General features: G+C 38.1%; 1 protein-coding gene across 8 annotated transcripts in view; it reads right to left on the bottom strand.

Moving 5' to 3' along the window:
- Nucleotides 1-20,779, bottom strand: part of AKAP6 (A-kinase anchoring protein 6) — a 260,787-nt gene that overhangs the window by 141,078 nt on the left and 98,930 nt on the right. For all 8 annotated transcript variants that reach the window (XM_015287642.4, XM_040702182.2, XM_040702181.2 and 5 more), the window contains one exon: nucleotides 11,510-11,632. In XM_015287642.4, the coding sequence (XP_015143128.2) occupies nucleotides 11,510-11,632 (123 nt within the window). The remainder of the gene's footprint in view (nucleotides 1-11,509; nucleotides 11,633-20,779) is intronic.

Genomic DNA, 20,779 nt, shown 5'->3' with positions numbered 1-20,779 from the left:
AATATCAACTATTCTTATTTAGCACAAAAGAGAGGCAAGAATCACACCTTTTTATTGAAGCTAGAAACTGTAAATAAAGACTCCAAAGTGACAAGTATTAAGTTCCAGGAGCGCTGTCTCCTGGTGACTACATGGAGGCAAAGGAGCTCTCCCTTCACAAAATGAAGCTGAGCCCTAAGTTTTAGGAAACCTATTGATTTATTGGAAAACAGTACCAGGTAGCCAAGAAGGCCAATGACATCCTGGCTTTTATCAGAAATAGTGTTCCCAGCAAGGGTAACAATAAAATGTTTAGATGTGGTACTAAGAAACATGGTTTAGTGAGGAAATATTGGTGGTAGGTGGGCAGTTGGACTAGATGATCTCGGAGGTCTTTTCCAACCTTGGTGATTCTATGAATGCTCCAGAACCATGATGGGAAAAAACCAGCATCTCCTGATCTACACTAGTCCCTGAACATCCTGAGACTTCCTTTTTTATTAAATGAGATTTAACTGTTCCCTGTTCTGAAAAAAAAAAAAAAAAAAAAAAGCAACAATGCATTCTCAACATATCCTAATCTCTCTTCACATCTTATTGTCTGTACAATTGCAGACAGGAAAGAATATTTGAAAAAAAAAATTTTTTTAAGTTCCCTCAAGGATTTATTATCTGGCTGCAGATACTTAAATTTGGAAAACTCTGTTGTACGAGTATCATATACTGTGTACATCTCGAGCTCTGATATGCAATCTTTCACTGTCTTACAACCCTCTGTTCTTAATAAATCCTCACAATTTGGTAAGACACAGCTGGGGTCTTCACCTACTCTTATCTTCAGTAAGGACAGTCAACCAATAAATAGTCTTATTCCCAGAGATACATAGACTTTGTATAAACATACGCTTTTTTTTTTAATTCATTATATGTCCAACTAAATATTTCTTGTGTAATTTCTGTCTCTGAAAGACATGTAAGCAACGTGATATCATGTGAACCAAAAAACCATAGAACAGTCTAAATGACACAGCTGTTCACACCTATTGCCAGATCAAGATAGTGAACCTAAAGAAATACTTCAACTCACCAGTCAATCATAATATTAAGATGTGTGATCTACTGGGACACAACTGATACCTCCTTTTCTTGAGGTGCATTTTTGATGTGTTTAAATACTTCTGAGAAAAATATCACCAAGGCAGTTATTTCTTAAAGCAAAACCATGACAGTACTGAAATAAGGATTTTTATATTTAAGTAATATTTTGGGTGAAAATCTAGCAATTTAAATTATAACAGTTAGGCATTGTGGCAACAGTCATACAACATGAACCAGCATGTTGATTAATTTTGGAGAACTACTGTACTGTTGCAGAGATATGTCATCTCTGCAACATTTTTGCAAATATTTGTCACTGTCTATTGAAAAAAAGCAGTTCTGACACGTCTTTGTCCTATAGACATTTAAGATACTTCCTTTGCACTACCAGACTTCTGACAACATTCGTGCTGCGAACTGGGAAGTAACCTGTGCTCTATCCAATAAATATTCAGTTTGAAGCTATATAAATACAAAGTAACTTCAGGGCAACAGAAAAAAATGCTTTTCTTCTAGTATGTCAAAATGTTCAGTATAGGATAATTACAGAAACTTCTCTAACGATTTTAGCTTTCAATCAGTGATACATATTCTCCAACTTTCACTTGTCCTGACTGTACTTTTTGTCCAAGCATATTTATAAACAGAGAAACTGGTGGAAGTTGAGTGAAGAGGAAGCAAAATGTGTTAAAAGGTGTAAGTGGCAGAAGACTATGAGAAACAAAGAAGACCGACTAGATGACGATTGAGAGAAAGGTATATCACTATCTTTTTTATATGAACATAAATTGCACGGAGCCAGGAGATGGACTTAATGATCCTTATGGGTTCCTTCTAACTCTGGATATTTGGTGAGTCTATGATTCTAATCTGAACACCAAGCAGAAAGAAGACTTGTTAGCACAGTACATTGTAAGAGGATACAGTAGACGGGACTAATGGAATTAAATTAAGAGAGAGAAAATTTAGGATAAATACAAGGGAAATTTCCCTTGAAAGCCAGATCTATTAGATTGTGTAATAGTCTCCTAAGGGAAACAGTGAAAGCTCTGATCCCTGGAGACCTTTAAATTTTGATTGCAAAAGATGCAGAAGTGAGGACTGCAATGCAGCGAGCTGACAGTGCAATAGCCGAAGTCTTTCACGTGCCAGAGTTTCTGACTGGCCAGATGCTACGTGCAAAGGGGCAGGCTCTATTGCAAGTAGTCCAGCAATAAGTCCACTTCTGTGAAACCACCCCACCTCTTTTCTCTGCCCACAGCCTCATTGCAGTACCAATGTTTTGCCCTTTTGTTCCCTCTTGAATGTGAATAGCACAGTTTTCCTACCCTTAAATATCTAAAGGGCAGGTGTCAAGAGGGTGGAGCTGCCAACAAAACAAGGGGCAATAGGCACAAACTGGAACATAGGAAATTCCATGAGAAAAAAACTTCTTCACTTTGAAGGTGACAGAGCACTGGAACAGGCTGTACAGAGAGGTGGTGGAGTCTCCCTTTCTAGAGATATTCAAGACCCACCTGGACATTTTCCTGTGTGGCCCGCTGTAGGAAACCTGGTTTAGAAGGGAATTAGACTAGCTGCTCTCCAGAGGTCCCTTCCAACCCCCACAGTTCTGTGATTCGGTAAATACCTTAGGACCTCCAATTTCTGTTTCTCGTTCCTCCTTGAATTTGTCATTACTCAGGCAATTTACCCAAGTTTTGAATGCAAAGTTTCAGATGTCAAAAAAAAAAAAAAAAAAAAAAAAAAGGATAGTCACCTCAACTCTACAAGCCTTTTTGCCAATTTAGTTTAGAAATCATAGGCTATTTTAGCAGATATGTCAATATTTCATATTCTAAGCTCATGCAAATTTTTGTGCTGCCTACTCTAATCTCTTTTTTGAGTTTCACTCTAGAAATTTTTAATAAAATGTTAACTTAAGGCTTCCTGAATCAAGTCTTAGTTTCCTTATTATCAACAGACAACAAGAGATGGAAGCATGAAGGTAGGAAATCAAATGGACAAAGTGGTCATAAGCAGGGTGAACCACACATCTTATGGTCCACCCTGGATAACTGTCCTTGATCCTGTGTGGTTTTCTAGAGACACTCAGGAAATAATCTTCAAAAGTCAGTGTCTTCTGGCTTCTTTTTCTATCTAGATGACATTTGACTGCTGATCTCATATGTTTCTAAGTACATCTTTTCCACCTGCAGACCTACCACTCGCAAAAACAACTATTTAAACAAAGCATGTTTATATTGTGCTGTCCTGTCACATGCAGAAAATAAAGAGTTTTACAACCCAAAGATAAATTCATGGGGCATGATATCCTTTGCAAATACGGAGTTACTATGGGGAAAAAAAAAAGAAGGAAAGAAAATGAACCCACAACACCACATAGGTGTATACTATTTAAATATAAAATAACTTACAGACCAAAAAGCACACCTTGGAAATAAAAAAAATAAAATAGTAAGTTTTAGAACAATTCTTGAAGGATTTTGGTACGATTAAAACCTCGTGGGAATAAAATATGGATATAATTTTCTTTTTATATGTCTGCAGAGAAAAAGTTTTTTGAAATTTAGGGATTGATGCCTCCTCAGCATCAAAATACATGAGATTCCAAATTATTAACCCAGTGCATCTGTAAAATTAAGAAATGAAAAATAAATTCACAGGAGATGCAAAGAGGAAAATTTACCAATCACAACCTCCACTCATGCTCTGAAATTTCTAAAGTTCTACTGAAATCTTTGGCGTTACAAATAGCAAACACAGACGGCAATTGTATTACTTCCAGTACTTGAAGTGTGAATGATATTTTGCCTCTGAGAAACAGCTGAGAACCCACAGAAGTAAACCATAGCTCTTGGGAAGTAACTGAAAACAAATATACTTCAAATGTTGCATCAAGTGTTCTTGGTTGTTCTCAAAGATCCTGGTTCTATATTCTTCCAATGATTTTCAATCTCATATATTTTTCTCAAAATAGATTTCATTCCACTTTCAAAACAATTTTCAGACTACATCTACACTGATGATACCAGCATACTAAAACTACAAGCAACAGCATACATTTTAATAGACATAAATTACAACTGAGTTTCTACATAATCATTATGCAGTCTATTAATAAAATAAACATTAGTTTCAAATCAGTGTTGTGTTTTTTTTTCCTAAAAGTGTTTCAAAAGTTGCTACATTGATAAATTAATGGAAAGACCATTATGAAGTTGTCATTCCAAGATTATTCTACAATTGCTATAAAGCTTTTAAGTCAGAACTCCAATGAAATACTGTATGTTCTCCACTCCACAAAAATGTAATTCAGATAGATGCATAAACAAGAACACCAATATTTTAAGTGACAACCCCACTCCTGTCAAATAAGACACTTTCTGTGCTCTGTATGTGTAAACCATAACACAAGTAATGGGATACAGATGGGCCCAGCTAACAGTATTCGCTTTTATTATAGCATCCTATGGCCCTCTCATGCACAACTGTGGAAATTTGGGTTGGCAGCAAAGAGACGAAAAGGAGTGCTGAGGAGGCTTGAACCCATCAATAAAATACATAGATGCAATATCCTTTTTTCATCACAGCTGTTCAAAGCACCTACACAGGGTAAAGTATCTACAAATTTGGACAATGGGTTTAGAAAAAAAAAAAAAATGGTACTCCTAACAGCATTCAAGTCATACAGTCTCTGGGCAAATGACTGAGAAATTATTGCTTACACTACTTGCACAGAGCAGTCCAAAAATGCTATTGGTTTGCTCCTGAGTAGGAATAAATTATGGCAATAGCAGGTAACAAGAATACAGGACAGAAAATGGACATTTCCTTCCTTCATGAAACAGACATGGTAATAACAGATCTCCCTCGCAACAAGTTTTCCTGTTCCAGAGGTGCTGGGAGGAAAAGTGTCACTCACTTCTCCATACAAAGAAAAGATATGTGCCAGATCTTCATTGCATTATCTTACAGGAAACAGCTTTAGATCAAATGCAATATTTCTGTACTGGTCAGCACAACAGCACTGTCAATAGCAGGATATATACCTGAATTTTCTTAAGAGTTGGGTGTTGTTTTTTTTTTTTCTTATTTAGTCCCCAGAATCTCACAAGATGCTCTAGTTCAAAAGAACAATCCAAACTGTTTAGAAACCTATATTTTTCCCACTGTCAGCAACTGTACATACTGTGGCTGTGGACTGTAACACAGCTACAGCTGAGTGCATAAAATGACAGCAACATTTAGTTCTGATGTTCTCACTTTCACTGAGGAAACAGAAAGGCTTAAACAAAGGTTATTTTGTTTCCAGATTTTGTAAGCTAAACAATACAACTGAAAATATACACGCATTCACTTTGTTTAAGGCTCATTTCTGACCTCCAATTAAGTCCTTTTATTTTCATGTGTTATTTTAAAACTGCTCATTTTAGCATTTACTTCCAATTGACATATTCTGCAGACTAGTTCCTATATATAATACGACATACATTCAGAAGCCAATGCAAGTACAGAAGGCCTTTCATAGTAACAGCATGACATTCAGAAACTAAAACTAACAATAGGCCAAACAGATCTAAGCTAAGTCCTTGAAGAAGCAATAGATCTGTCCAGTCACAGTGTTCCAACTCTTTATCATAATCATCCTGCAGATGCTATTGTATATTTTGAGGAAAAAATCAAAACTGGCTGCTATGGACATCAGAAATGTCCATACAGGAAAAACACAGTACATAACTTAGTCATTTCAGAGGCTTTAATATCTTTAATAAAACCACTGTTATTACTGCTACCACAAAGACAGGCAGTAGATTAGCCCAAGGCATGTGTATTTAACATCACTTTCAACGAGAACAGGTATTTAATACTTCTCTAAACTGATGTTTTTCAGGAAATAACATTTTCCAGGGAGATAAGAATGATTTTTTTTTTTCAGACATAGCAGACTTCTTGCAATAAGATGATCAGTTATCATGAAAAACCACAGAAGCTTCTTTATGTTACCAACACAATTTCTTAAAGGCAAAAATACAACCTATTTTCTGTATGAAAGCGTCTGCTGTTTACAGCTAAGAAAGTGATGAGACGTGATGTAGCCATAAATATTTCTACGGGATATGGGAAAACTTTCATTCTGTTTCCCTTTAGATAACAACATTCTCAAAACCCCCACACTTTAAGAAGAACTTGGTTTTTTAAAGAATAAAGATGACAAACTTCCTATCAAGAAGAAAAGTAAGTGCTCGAGTGAATCAACTTATAATTTTTTTTTCAATACTAATGATACTTCCTGCATGATTAAATGAATCTTAAAGGTCCCTTCCAAGCCAAACCATTCTATGATTCTATGATATTTTTAAGTTTCAATTGAGCAGAACATACACTCCCGTCTAAAGCAAGCAAACAAAAAATCTTGGTGCAAACAATGAATTATTTTTAAGGAGGTCATTATCTCCCATTCTTCGATGAGTTACAAACCACTTTGTGCTGCCTTAAAGGAACAGGAATCCACTAGTTCCCATCTTCTTTAAGGACAGCATATTCCCACAGCTGCAATGAGAGTAAAGTGAAACATCTGCCCTGTTGCAAACTGCAAATTTAAATGTAGGGAGGTTATAGCCACAGTTCTACTCAAAACAGCAATAGGCAACAAATAATTTGAAAGTAAGTACATTATTACAGGAGCACCTACCATACTTTAGATTATTTTCAAGAACTAAAAAATCTATCATTGTATACATCTGATCATTTATATATGTATAAAATGTTGCCCATACTCAGTGTTTCAGAACTTTAATTTACAGAAGTTCTGAAGAATAAGAGTTTTAGGATAAAAATGACTGACTACTGGTTCCAAATTTCTAGCTAATTTTAACTCCACTGAAATATATTTTAAAAAATCATAAAAATTGCTTGCACACGTCTATTAATAATGCAAGAAAGATTAAAAAGTTTGAGTAAATAAACTTCATTTGTGGTATTTCTTTAAAGAAGTCTTATATTATCTAGTTCTAAGTATGACACAGTACAGAAATGGCTTTGGGCAAAATACACACAAGAGCAAACCAATGTTGCACAGTTTGGAAGCTATCAAGAGCAAAACAAGAAAACAGAGTACTACTAAAAACAAACAGAAAACTTAAGAATTTAGATTTAAAAATCCCAGGTCTCAGTGAACGTATCTATTTTACAGTGCCTTACATTTAAACCTTTTCCTTAGTGGTTCCTCAGATTTCCTTCTTTGCTATCTTACTTCTTTACTGGGGTAAAACTATGTAGCTTTATTAATAAAGAGGAGTAAATGGTCACTTTAGCAAACTAAAATATTCAAGAGCAACGTAGTGAATTATTTGTTGAGCTAGTAGGAAAGTCTATCTGTTTTCATAAGTACAGCAGTACCCATCTAGATAGATGCTTTTCTCTCATGAGCTGCCTTCAGTATACTGGTTTTGATAAGAACTGATTTCTATGTCACCATTTTCACTGACATTACTCCATGGTGAAGACTCATAAAACTGAAATATTAATTTCAGTCACTATTTCACAGGTCTGTGAGACTGTATTGTCACTGATAGCTTCATGTTTAGTGTTACCTAAAACTAAGTATAAGGGAATGTCTGTTGAAAATCAGGGAGATAGGCTTTCAAATTTGCAATGAAAACTATCCATCCAAGCTGTAGACTACGTTTCAATCCGAAGGAAAACTTATAGTCATCAAACCTCATGGCTATTCATAGTGGGACATTCTGTGGGACATAAGTTGTAACTGTGATATAAGAACGAAAATCCAGTATGCCCTACAGTTAATAATTGTCATGTATTTGGCTAGCAGAACTATGTTTGTGTGCAAAAACAATGACTGAGTGTACTCAGTCATTAATTCCTCAGGTGACCCAGGACATCCCCAGCTAGTCTCTGCACAGATGAGATAACTGGCTGACTGGGGACAACAGACCAACCTGAGAAGAGGCAACTGTTTGAGTGTCTCACCACCTTCACAGAAATGCTGCTAATTGGAGCATAATCAGGAGATCTCACTGTAGGACCTTCAGACAGTCCCAGAGACTCATACATGCATCTCCTGTAGGATGCTGGCCAGTAATATGTAGATACTACATACATGCTTCAAAGCACTGATTAACATCTGGGATAGACAATCATTCCAGGGCAGATGTAAGAATTACCTGGAACAATATTTTGGGGAAGTGTAACAATTTAAGCTGAAGATTTTGTTAAGGGACACTTGTAACAGAAACTCACATGGCCATCATCTTCAAGAGATTTCACTCATACCTCATGCAAAGATTCTAAGAAGTGTTGTAGGGTTTGAGGCTTTTTTGGTTTTGATAATGATGCTGTCTTGAAGTGTCTGCATCACACTGTTTCTCAAAGTGTCAAAGATGTAGAAAAACAAGACAAAAAGTGAGGAATAAATTGAAGATTGAATCCATTACTAATCGTGTGCACTGGGACCCTAACGTGACAGTTAAGAATTTTACACATTAGAAAATGTGTGGGATGCTCACAACCTTGTCCTTGTTTCCTCTGTAAGACTTTTCTCAGAAAGTAGTAAGAAAAGGAATGGGTACATTTTTCTGCTTTCCTGTTCCCACATTTATTTTTCTTAGAATTTGACAGCAGAGATTTAATTCATGAATGCAAAATATTCTCTCTTTATGGCACTAATTCTGTTATTGCAACAAACATACTTCCAACAAAACAATATCACAGGTGGTGAAATTGATAATTTGTGCCAAGGGCTAAGGCCTTGTCTCTACTAATAAAAATAAAAATACTAATCTACTGGGTTTTCACTCCTTCTACGACCAGAAAATTTGCATTAGTGAGGAATAATAGTTATGAGGTTTGATAGTGCAGATGCAGTTCACAGAAAAGAACCGATACATTTTCTTTCCTTTTCAGTTTAGTTTGCTACTAGAGTTCATGAGCCTGAAACCTAAATTTAAAAGTGTTAAGCTCTTTTTACTTCAACAAATCACTGGCTAGTGGGACTACCTGTATAACCTGACTGGCAAAAGAATAAAATGAGCAGAGTACGCATCTTCCCAAAGACCTCAATCAGCACTGTCTTACAAAGATCAATCAAGGGAAATTTTAACATTGAGCTCAATGTGATCTGAAGTTCATACACTTCTGTTTAAACACAGATTAGGATTTCTGTCAGACAACTGCCACTGAAAAGCTGACAATCTAATTAATACAAATAACTCTATCTTCCCATTGTAAAAATGTTCTGTATTTTAATAATTCAAGTCTGCTGTATAAAAATGAATATGATAGCATATGTTCCTGAAATTCAAAGGGAAAAGGCATAATTACGGTTTTTCAAATTGTGCAATGGTTTTTTACTGACACTATATGCCATGAAAATAATTACAATACCATCAAACTGAAAGTGAACTGTTCTTTAGACATTTTACTTCACATAAATAAAGAACAGAACACCCCAAATATCCACCTTGTTTGATTAAATAGTCATCTTCAAACATACAACATTTCAGGTACATTCCCACAATACAACAACAAAAAAGATTTCTTTTGTCCCCAAATTAAAATAGTCATCAGCAGATGTAATACAGAGTACAGCTGGTAGCCTAACTTACAGGGGAAAGTAGAGCTGTACAGGTGCCCACACACTCATTTATTCTGACTGCCGCTAGCAATGAATGAGCTCTTGGCTACTAGTCCACATTCCAATCCGTTAGATGGCTTTGGCCTTACCTCCCAGAGAACCAAAAAGCAAAGCTGGAAGTAATTTGCCTGCAAAAGAGCTACTGTGCTTCTTCATATGGAAGAAGCAGAATAAGAATCTGACAGTGACTGAGACTCAGCCTGGTGATCGTCCTGTTCCTAGGACAGCACAGGTATGTTTCTTGTTATTCAATCAGAAATGAAAACTACAATTCTGCTCATAAAAACTCATGTCTCCAGAAGTTTCATGTTGTAAGGGGAAAACAAACTGAAATCACCAATGCCTTTTCTGAGGTTTGATCTCACTACGTGCTCTGTATCTTCAGAGCATCTACAAACATAATGGGAATCCACATTAGCACATGGGAGCATATTTATTTAGTACATGACAAAAATCCAAACTCTTTGCAAAAAAAAAACCAACAAAAACCTGCTGTGTAAGGCAAAACTCTTCATACTACATTTTATAGACTACCACAATACACACTGTATCTAGTCGCTGCTCATAGGCACTATACAATAATGTTTAAGAAGAAAAGACAGAAAAGAGTTTGCTCTATAGCTGAAATTCTGATAACACTTTTCCATTAGTTTCTAATTTTGTATGTAGTTAACTTAAGTGATTCATTTTATAATGGTCATTCTAGTATTACAGTAGGGATTAAGATGACATTTCTTCCTGTAATGCATCAAATGACTTCCTGGGACTGCCAAGTAATTTTTCACCATCAGATTATCAGAGAATGGGAATGAACCTGAGCTTTGGGTGTTGATGTTTTGATGCGGGTTCACCTAATGCACTTTTCTACCGAGCTACTGTGTCTAACTCATCAGCTAAGAACAATGCTCATGAATAGGTTTTCTTCTAACTTACACTGGCAAGTACCTAAGATTCGGGCAGAGGGAAAGGGAATTTCTTAATTTGGCCTTCTTTTATTTTTCCTTTTTGCCACAGTGCCTCGCTTATTGAGATACCTATCAATTGAAAATATATTGACCTCTACTCTTTACCTACAGCATACAATTTTGGTTTTGAGGAATGAATATTTGGTTTAATTCAGGTCTTTTTTTCACCTTGTCATAGCCAGAAGCAGCTCTTGGCAGAATTCAGTGAAAGCCTCATGAGGTTTTTCGAATATTTCTCAATCTATAATTCTAGCCTGTAATATATTCAGAAGATTATTCATCCAAGTGTTTCCTACTTCCACCCAATGTTTTAGCTCTTTGCACAAGAACAAGGTTAGTGACAGTTGTATTAATTACTTGACAGAAATGCATATCAAGTAAAGTGATTGAAATAATTATTTCAAACATTTTATTTAAATGACTTTGTGCTATGTTCAACTGTGGAAGAGAGAATGAGTTCCTTACTATTAAGGAAGCTTTCTTAATATTACAACATTGTAAAAATCCTAGAATAATCAGCAGAAATAACAGTATTCTTTTTTCTTTGGCTGTCACAATTTTCTTTCAATTTTGGAGATAATTTCTGAATTGCAATGTAATTTTGGCTTTTAATTTAATTTTCAAAAAGCAATCGGGACTTATTTCAAATATAGAGGTGATTTGTTGGTATATTCATTAAAACAAATTGCAATGCGGCAGATCTTACATTAAAATATAGATGCACGCTACTAATTAAAAAATAATAATCAAATAAAAAGCACCACAGAACACTTCAATTACTGATAACAATCATAGTATAATCTTGTCCTACCAAGTGTGTCTCCAGGTACAGTTTAAGGCTGTCTGTCTCTGCTTTAGGAGGAGTCCAATTCTCTGTTGTTTCCATGGCTTCATTTAACCAGTGAATGAATTCATCCAGCTTGCTTACAAACCCCTTACCAGATAAGAAAAAAGAAAGAACAAGAGAAGGAAATTTGTTAGTAAAATTGCAATCTGAAAAACGTATGGTTTTTTTTTTCTTTTTAAGCTGAGAATGTATCATACAGCAAACATTTGCCTTTTGCAAGCTTACAGAGAAAAAAAAAACAATTAGCAAGTAGGCTTCTAATAAACGAGGAGCAAAATGTTTTGGGGGGGGGGATAATCTAAAGAGACATTTTAGGACAGAACAAAATCTATATGACTGTGAGGAAATGGAAATAAACTGCAAGGTTTCAGAACACATGAGGAGGGGTATACGTAAAGCTGCATTGAGATTACAATAGCTGTTGAACCGAAGACCTTGCAGTGGGGAGACTGGGTGTAGCAGGAGCACTTCTGGATGAAAAAGTGCTGAATAAAGCTGCATTAACAAGTTATACCTTGGCAGACTGAAGAAAGAAACTACTTGTCAGAATGTATGTCTTGTGATTCCTGTTTTGATCCCTTGGATGAGACTCAGAGAGAAGAAATCAAACAGTAGGCGACACAGAATATATATCATTTAATATAAATATTCCTGATTGCATATGAGCCACACAGATGGTGATACTGAGAAGGAGCTCCTGCTTCCTCAGGAGCGCCATTTATTGCAAAATTAGTACCAATTATATTGTCTGATTAAAAATAGTGCCCCTGAATTTACATGATTGGATGATACTATAGGCACATACTGAGCACAGATAATTTTACTGAATTCTTATTCACTGCAAAGCAAGAGTGTAAAATAAACTGACCATGACGTTTATAGGCAGCCTGAAAATTTACTGTGAAGAGAAATGACCATCTATTACAAGCATCCTAAGACAAGATTAAGTTAGGTCTAAAACTGGTTATGTTACAAACTACCGACAATTCCACAGTTCAGTGTGAATTATAAGCTCCAGTAGGATAACAGCTTGGTATACACACTCAGTATCGCGCTCTTATCATTTTATTTGTGGAACAATTTCTAGTAATTACTAATCCATTCAGATAACTGAAAGCAAGCTGAGGACAAAACTTTCAAAAACTGGTAAGTCTCTCAGGAATCCAAATCCCATTCTCCAAAGTTGCACATGAAACTGGAATTCAAACTGACATGGAAACAGGAGTTTGGACTTTGGGGGCACAGCTGTGTTGCAATGGCTGCTCTGAAAGTAATACCACCTATTTTATTTTGTTGGGCCATGACATCAAGGGTGGACATCAGTGGTGTTATCACCAATATACAATTACATTTTGTTGCTGGTAACAGATGGCAGCAGAGGAGCAATCTAACAAACTGACATCTGACATGGAAGTGTGTAGGAAGCAAAGGTGTGCCAATGAATTCCTCTACGTAGAAAAAAGGCATCCACTGACATTCATCGCTTGCTGAGCATTTCTGGAGACAAAACAGTGGACATGATGCATGGTAGTATAGTCACTGTAGCCCAACGCTGTGCAAAGAAGTAGTGTCCAGTAGTCAGCTCCTGCCTTACGGCTCAAGTACCTGTTCTCTGGCAGAATGCTCTAGTGCACACTGTAGTCACGGCACATACTGGGCACTCTGAAGGCCTTATCTTAATTATCATATTTTTGGTGAGCCACTATGGGTTCCCAGAATGATAATTACTCTATTGTCACCTCTTTTCATGGAACTCGCCATATCCCGAAGCACGATAAAGAAGAAAACTGCTATTCTGCAGGTTTCATTACAGGCTGCTTATCGGGACATTCTGTGTGTGCGTCTGCTCTGGAGACTGCAACAAAGTTAGCTGCATCTCCTCCCACACGTAGGTCATGACAAAGGACTATGTTACTCCATGCAGTGGATGGAATGAATATGGGGCAAGATGTTCCCCTGACTCCTTACACAAAAAAAGCAAGCAACGCACTTGCTTTTTTCCAGCTCATAGCAGAGAATAAGAGATGCCACACTGGTAGAAGAGTGGGAGATGGGAGCTGACAGGAAGAAGAGCAGGAGGAATAAAGTCCTTCTAGGCCATCCAATAAATCTCTGCCTGCATTTTAGCAGTGTGCTGTCCTTGAGAGACAAGGTGATATGGTAAACAGAAAAAAATGAAGAAAGGCTCTCTCTTGTATGTGTGTCTTGTACTTTACAAAAACGACATGCATAACATCTACCCACAGTACACGATGTCTGTATGCCTTCAAAAAGCACTCAGAAACGTTGCAGGCCTGCACAAGAACAAAATGCAGCTATCAGCAACGGAGTTACTTCTACCCTTGCACAAAACATGTGCGTGTGTTAGAGTTTGTTAATTTACACTCATATTTGGAAATGCTCACGCACCAGCAGCATGGACTACTAACCCTGCTCATAAACACAAGCTGCAGCCTCGTACAAAACCATGCTGATACGCATTCTGTCACTGGGCACCCTGAGACATCGGCCAGGCACAGGCTAGGCTCGGCAGCACCAGTCCCATCCCCTCCCCATCTCAGGGAAGTCTCCTGCCAGGCAGCGTCTACCGTAATTTATTTCCCAAATGACGGTAATAAAACGCTGTTGAAAACATTCAAAAGAACACAGCAGTAGAGACTGAAAAAATCGAAGGGAAAGGAAGGGGAGAGCTAAAGGCCGTGCCCCGCCGCGCGGAGCCACCGGAGGAGGGAGCGCCTCTCTGCTTCCAGTGCGCTGTGCCTGGGCCCGCAGCGCCACCTGCCGGCACCGCGGCCTCGGCCGGCAGGGAGAGGAGGCCACGGGGCTAAGAGAGCGGCGGCACGGCGCGTTGTTAAGCCCGGTGCCAATAAAAGACGCGCAAAACACGCGCAAAAGCAAAGCACAGCTGCTTTTACCTCAGCTTATATGTAAGATTAAATTTGAACAGCGCAGCTCCTGCTTCATTTGTCACGCTTACTGATCAAACAACGCTCCGATGTTGTTGGCTGTTGTTTTGTTGCCTGCAATTTCATCTCCTTTATTTTCATGGCCTGGCGCCTACACCAGAGCCGCCTTTATCACCTGACCCCCAGCCCCATGACTTAACCCCACCTGGAAGGCAGCACCAGACTGGAAATTGAAACCTACAAACATATAACTGGATGCAGCAGCTCTGGAGTCATGAGCGGGACCGCAGCTCGCTCCTGCTGAGCGCTCCCTACTTCCCTCTGCCTGCCTGCCCGGGGACAGTTAGGTGCAGGCTCTGAGGAACAGACCAGTTCCCACTGCTGATCACAGCCCACGACCAACACACATGGTTCTGCCTCTGCCGGCAGAGCCTCCCCACCCAGCCCAAAGGGAGACTCAAGCTCCCAGTACCCACAGAAGGAGTGCCGGTGGTGCTGACGGTCCCCATGAAACCCTGTCAGAAATACAAAGCTATGTCCCTGCTCTTCTCACAGCACATGAATAGAAGGGGAGTCCAAAACATAACTGAAACCGCACTGAAGGGCCGTCACCCCTCCATAGACTGACCACACTGAGTCCCTAGCAGCCTGTTTAGCTGGAATGATCAAAGATGAACATGTACTCTGTGACACAAACTACACAACATTATTTGCTTTTCTCATCATTTAGGATCTTTCCCAGAGTAACATGCTTTCAGTAAAAGATTCAGACAAAGTAAGTTATAAAAAGTAATAGGGAGAAAACTGGTTTCCAATACTCTGACAGAGCATAAAACATTAAAAGAAAAAAAAAGAAAAAAGAAAAACTCTACAGCATAAATTATATTAAAACAAAGGATTAGACTTAATATGCAATCCTGAATCCGTATTGAGGAGCACTCAGTGAGAGAAATTCATAGGATGACAAATTGTAACTGATATATTTTCTTGCCCTTTTTGCGTTTTCTGTTTTAGATTATGTTTTCCTTTCTCTAAATATTTTTATCTTCATCAATCTTAAGGTAGGGAAGAGTTTCAGTCATTACAAACTTCAGTGTAGCTTCGCTGATTTATATTTGTTAAGGGTCTCATCTGGACGCTGTTATGCTTATAATGGAAATACAGTAAGATTTATCCAACCCATATTTTTGTAAGGAAAAATTAAACAAGTTTTTGGAAGTCAAAAACTCATAGTCAGCCACAGTGAAGCTAAAAATTACTGCACAAAATTCCTCAGGGAGAAAAGCGTGGAACAGAACAGAAAAATGGAGCACCAGTATAATTAATCCAGTCTTTGCCTTTTGACCAGCTGGTTCAGTTTTGCAAATGCAATAGTCTTGTACTATGCTAGCAAACTAGATGTTAGTTAAAAAACTCAAGTCCCTACATGACACAGCATAATGCTCTTCTTCTGTGCTGCTTAGTAGAGAAAGAAATTCTGTATTCTGAATGATTTGTAGCAACTTCTGTTGTAAAGTTTGCAAATAATGATAAAGCTCTTACCATTCCCCATGCAGAAATTTTTTAAGCATTCACCATTAAATCATTCAGTTTTTCATTTTGTTTTATGACAGCTCTACAGATTTTCCTAGGGACAGGAAATCTAATCACACACCCATGAACAAAGCTACAGCAAACAAAATGGCTTAATTTCACATGAACAAAGTTGTTTTTTGTTGTTGTTGTTGCTTTTGTTTTGTTTTGTTTTTTTTATTTTTTTTTTCTGTGATCTAATTCTATTTGCTCTGTATGGATAAGAATGAAGAAGACAGACAATTGTAAGTACGATGAAAAAAACTAACCATAACTCGGTGCGTCTGCTTCGGTGCTGGTGGCCTTATAGAATGAAAATACACTATTAATTTCTTCTACAAAAATCAAAGAATTAATTAACCAAAGAACTTTAAAATAATTGGTGGGATTTAAGTAATGACCCCAAGGCTTCCTCATTAATGACAAGAATTCTCAAATTTTGAATAGTAAAACATGACAATTAACTAGTTGAGTCACACCAAAGTACAGGGATGGATTAGGTCAAAGGCCAAAGGCATGCATGCATGTATATGGGGCCAGGGAAGGATGCACCTCAAAGTGTGCCATCCATCCTGGCTCTATTAAAGATAAGGGCCTACAAAAGACGGACACCCCCCAGCTGCTGCACAGGGCTGCAGGGCTCCCTATAGCTCATAGAACTGTCCAGAGGAGCTTGAGTTAGGTTTCACGTTGTGGCATGCGGAAGAGCAGCTGTGGTGGTGTGCTGCCAGCACAAGACACCCTGGAGCATGGCATCAAGGCCTACAGGGTTGGTCAGATGAACAATTCTCACATGCAATTCATTACGCTTAATGGGACTGTGTGCATTCCATCCATCCCAAATGTGCGTCAGAAAAATTAAATACTTAAAATGATCACAGAAATTGGTCATCTTTGGCATCCCAAGTAGTTTGTGACTATTTCTTTTCCTGTTTTCCTGGATCCTGTTCGCATATTTCTTCCTGATCACAACTGTTCAGCACACCTTGCTATTCACCACCTGCACCCCACTGCTGCCCCTCTTGGCACAGCCCATGAGATCCTCTCTCTCTGTGTCTCTCCAGTTTCCTACTTCATAGTCCCATTGAGCTTTGGATGCTTCACTCCATCTCTGCTGAAGACTGATCTCTGATAACAACTGCAGAATTAATGCTAACATGCATGCTTACGAAACTGTAGAAATGTTCCAGTCACTGCTGATATTCCTACATGTTCTCAGCTCAGGGGCGTTGCTCAGACATTCTGACTGGATTACACTTTTCTGACCAGAACACAATGGAGACCTCCCAGAGAAGCCTATACTGTCACAGCTGTGAAAAAAAAATACATATACGCAGGACTAGCAAGTGAGTCACTTAAAATTTTGCACAAAATGTCTCTCATCTCAGAGAACACTGCTTCTTGCACTACAACTTTTAAAGCTTCCTAGCTTCTTGCAGAGGTTAAACTTTACTTTTTACATTACAACCTCTCTCTCTTTTTTTTTTTTTTTTGGTCAGATAGGGAAGTAAACAGTTCTGGTGTTCAATAATTTTAGCACTTCAAATGATCTCATTTAGACTTTGAAGTTCAGCTTTCATTAATTGAATGAAATGGGAAGGGAGGAAGTTTCCATCTCAGCTGCAACTATCAGTTTACAAATCCAGCTTTTACTAGACCACGTTTAGAATGGAAACAGAATAGAGTGCAGTTCTGTAATTTTGAGCTCTAGTCTAAGAGATAGTACAGTTATGGTTACCCCCTCCTACCCCCCCCCCCCCCCCCCATAAAAAAAAATACTTAAAAGAATATGAAAACACTGAATGTTTTCAGTATATTTTTGATGCAAGGTTGCCTTAGATGAAGAATCTGGATGTATGCAATAAAGTAAGAACTAGCACGAACACTGTCAAAATTATGATACAAAATACAGAGGATGCAGCTGCATCCAGTTAACACCACTGTAGAATGCTTTATGTATGCCTTCCTTCTGTGTCAAATTTTGCTTTTTCTTTTTATGGATAAAATTTCCCAGATGCATAGTGCCTCTATATGGCACAGGTAGGGACATTAATTCAATACCTTTTGGCTTGTAATTTTAAGCTGTGGAGGGATAACGATGCTCAGTTTATTAGGCTAACATTTTCATTTAACACACGTGCTGGCTTATTGTACAAAGGCATACTTCTGGTCATTGCATTTTTGAAAGCACAAAACCCTTCTAATGAGTTGAACTAAGATTAAAATCAGAATAAAACAGAAGCAGCAAACTATTAAGTGCAAACATACTAAGCAATCTATTATGGCAGTTAAGTGTGACTCTACAGTGTCTACTCTGTTCCACAAACCTCAGTATAGAAGCACCAGACAACACTGCTTGTTAAATCACTAACCCAGACCTTTTTTCTCTCCACCTTCCCTTTTATTACACAAAGGGAATTCTCTTCTTAGAAGAATTGGTTATGAGGCTGTTGCTTAAAAATGAATGTCCAATTTTGTTGCAAGCAGACAGTGTTGTAAAGTTTGTTCCCAATTTACAAAAAGACTGAGCTCACAAGAGGGGTCTGTGTGCAAGGATGGGCTGGCTCTAAGGGCTCTTCTATCACAGAATACATTAAGAAACCCTTTGTCTGACCACAAAAGGACTTGCATATTAGTCTCAGGAGGAACTCATTCCTGCTCATGGACTTTATTTTCAAAAGGATAAAAGTGCACTTTCTTCATAGGCAAAGGTAACTCAAAGAAATCCAGGTACTCAAGAGGATGAGGCTGCAACAAACTGCCATGGACAATTTAATTGGACTTGGACTCAGAGGCAACAATAAAACCATTAGCAGTACAGATGTTAGGGATTCCCAAGGAACCAAAATGCCACAATGGAAAATATTCTTTGCGTTACACTGTCAAGATTCTGTGGCAGATAATGACTTTGCTGAAATACAGAACTGACCAAGCACATCAGGAGGATGCTAATATTTAATATGCAGTTCGGGATACATTCATTCACCAACAGTCTAGAAACTAGCAGCTTTCAGCTAAGAAGTATCACACTTACTCAATAACCTCAGACTATGAGTGAACATTTAAATTCCATATTCTCAAAACAGGGAAAGATAAAGATAAAAGACTTTTCATACTGAACATTTCTGTAGAGATATATCTTAGTCTTCTACTATATACTGCATAGTTAGGCATTTTTAAGGCCAAATATGATGCTAAACAAATCTTTCACAAGTGCCACCTCTTGGTTTTGTATCCAACAGCCACAGACAGAATTAGAAGCGACTACTGAATGTATTTTCTCTGATAGGCATCTATCTTATTGGTCACAATTTATACAGTTACAGAATAGAAAACAGCAGCACAGGATGTTTACTGGCTCATGATGTTTCCTTATTTAAAGTTCACAGTATATATCCTGATGCTGCAAAACAAGGATTAATATGTAAAAATATAGAGTTATATCAAGCAGTCAGTCAGACATAGTTCAGCTTTTCAGGGAGAGCTCACTGGAATGTCAAGAGTATTTCTTGGAACAGCGTATGTGACAAAGCACAGTTCTTAGAAGCCTAGGAAAACACTGCAAATTAACTCAGTTCTAATTTTGCCCCTAAAAGTCAATGAAAGGATACTCTCGACCTTACTTCTTGCAGACTTTTTAGTCTACTACTGAACCTGCAGACTTTACTAGCATTACTAAGTTATACTGTAGTCTGACTAGAGCAGAAATGGCAATAAAAGCTTTTAAGAAGCTCTTGTGTTCCCAAAGCCTTCTTGGTAAGAGAATCACAAGTATAAATGGCTTAAAAAGCAGGATACAGAGGAACACGCAAATAAGTTTTACTTTTCAGTCCATTCGAAATAACTACATGTGAAGGCAGAACCTGATTCTGAGACAATAATGTCACTGTCTCCATGGGACTGTTGTGTAGGAGCAGAAATAAAGTCAAAGTCAACCTTTCATGAACGTATCTTTCTACATTACTTAAACCTTTCCATGGTGCCATAAATATGATTCTTTCCTTACTCTATGCCTTGTCTTGCCTTTGCTCAAGATGAAGATCTGCTTTCTATTTAAAAGAACCACCACAAGCCCTCCAATACTATTTTAAACTTACAAGATCTAAAAAGAGACCTTGACAGTATCAGCAGATAGGCTCTGGAGCAAAACTAAAGCTAGTTACAGGAAAGCATGTCACAGTCTTCCAAAGCCCTATCTATTCCTGAGTGGTGTTCTCACAGATAGCAGACAAGCTTGCAGCACCCCCGATAGCACTTCCCCAGCCTTCTGATGGGCAGTGAACACCAACAGCCTAGCGGCAAAATCAGTGGGCTGGAAAGACACTGCTGGGGAGCAAAGATCAAAGGACAAACATGTATGCACTTGTGTGCCATACAGTGGCATAGAAAAGGTCCTCATGCCTTTGCAAGTGTTAAAGAGTAGAGAAGACCATTGCAGAGAAGGGAGGGGAATAGGAAAACACTCTGATACATTCATCATTTAAGGAATCATCTGGTGTGAACTTAACAGCAATATGGATTGGTTGTAAACCTCCAGAGATGCCATCTGCTCAGAAGGCAGTAATGCCAAGCATACAAAATGGCTGCTGATCTCTCACGCTGATGTGACCAGGCTTTCTAACAGAGACCCAATGAACAGCCATAACGCCAGTAAGGTTTCAGGCTTCCGGTGAGGAGAGAGTTAATTCTGCAAAAGTACAGACCAGTGCTGTATCTCAAAACTGGTATGGGATTCAAAGCACTCCTGAGAATCAAA

Source organism: Gallus gallus, chromosome 5 (assembly GCF_016699485.2).
Source record: "Gallus gallus isolate bGalGal1 chromosome 5, bGalGal1.mat.broiler.GRCg7b, whole genome shotgun sequence".
Lineage (NCBI taxonomy): Eukaryota > Metazoa > Chordata > Aves > Galliformes > Phasianidae > Gallus > Gallus gallus.
The sequence above is the reverse complement of the archived record's forward strand: the minus strand, read 5'-3'. Positions and strand labels throughout refer to the sequence as shown.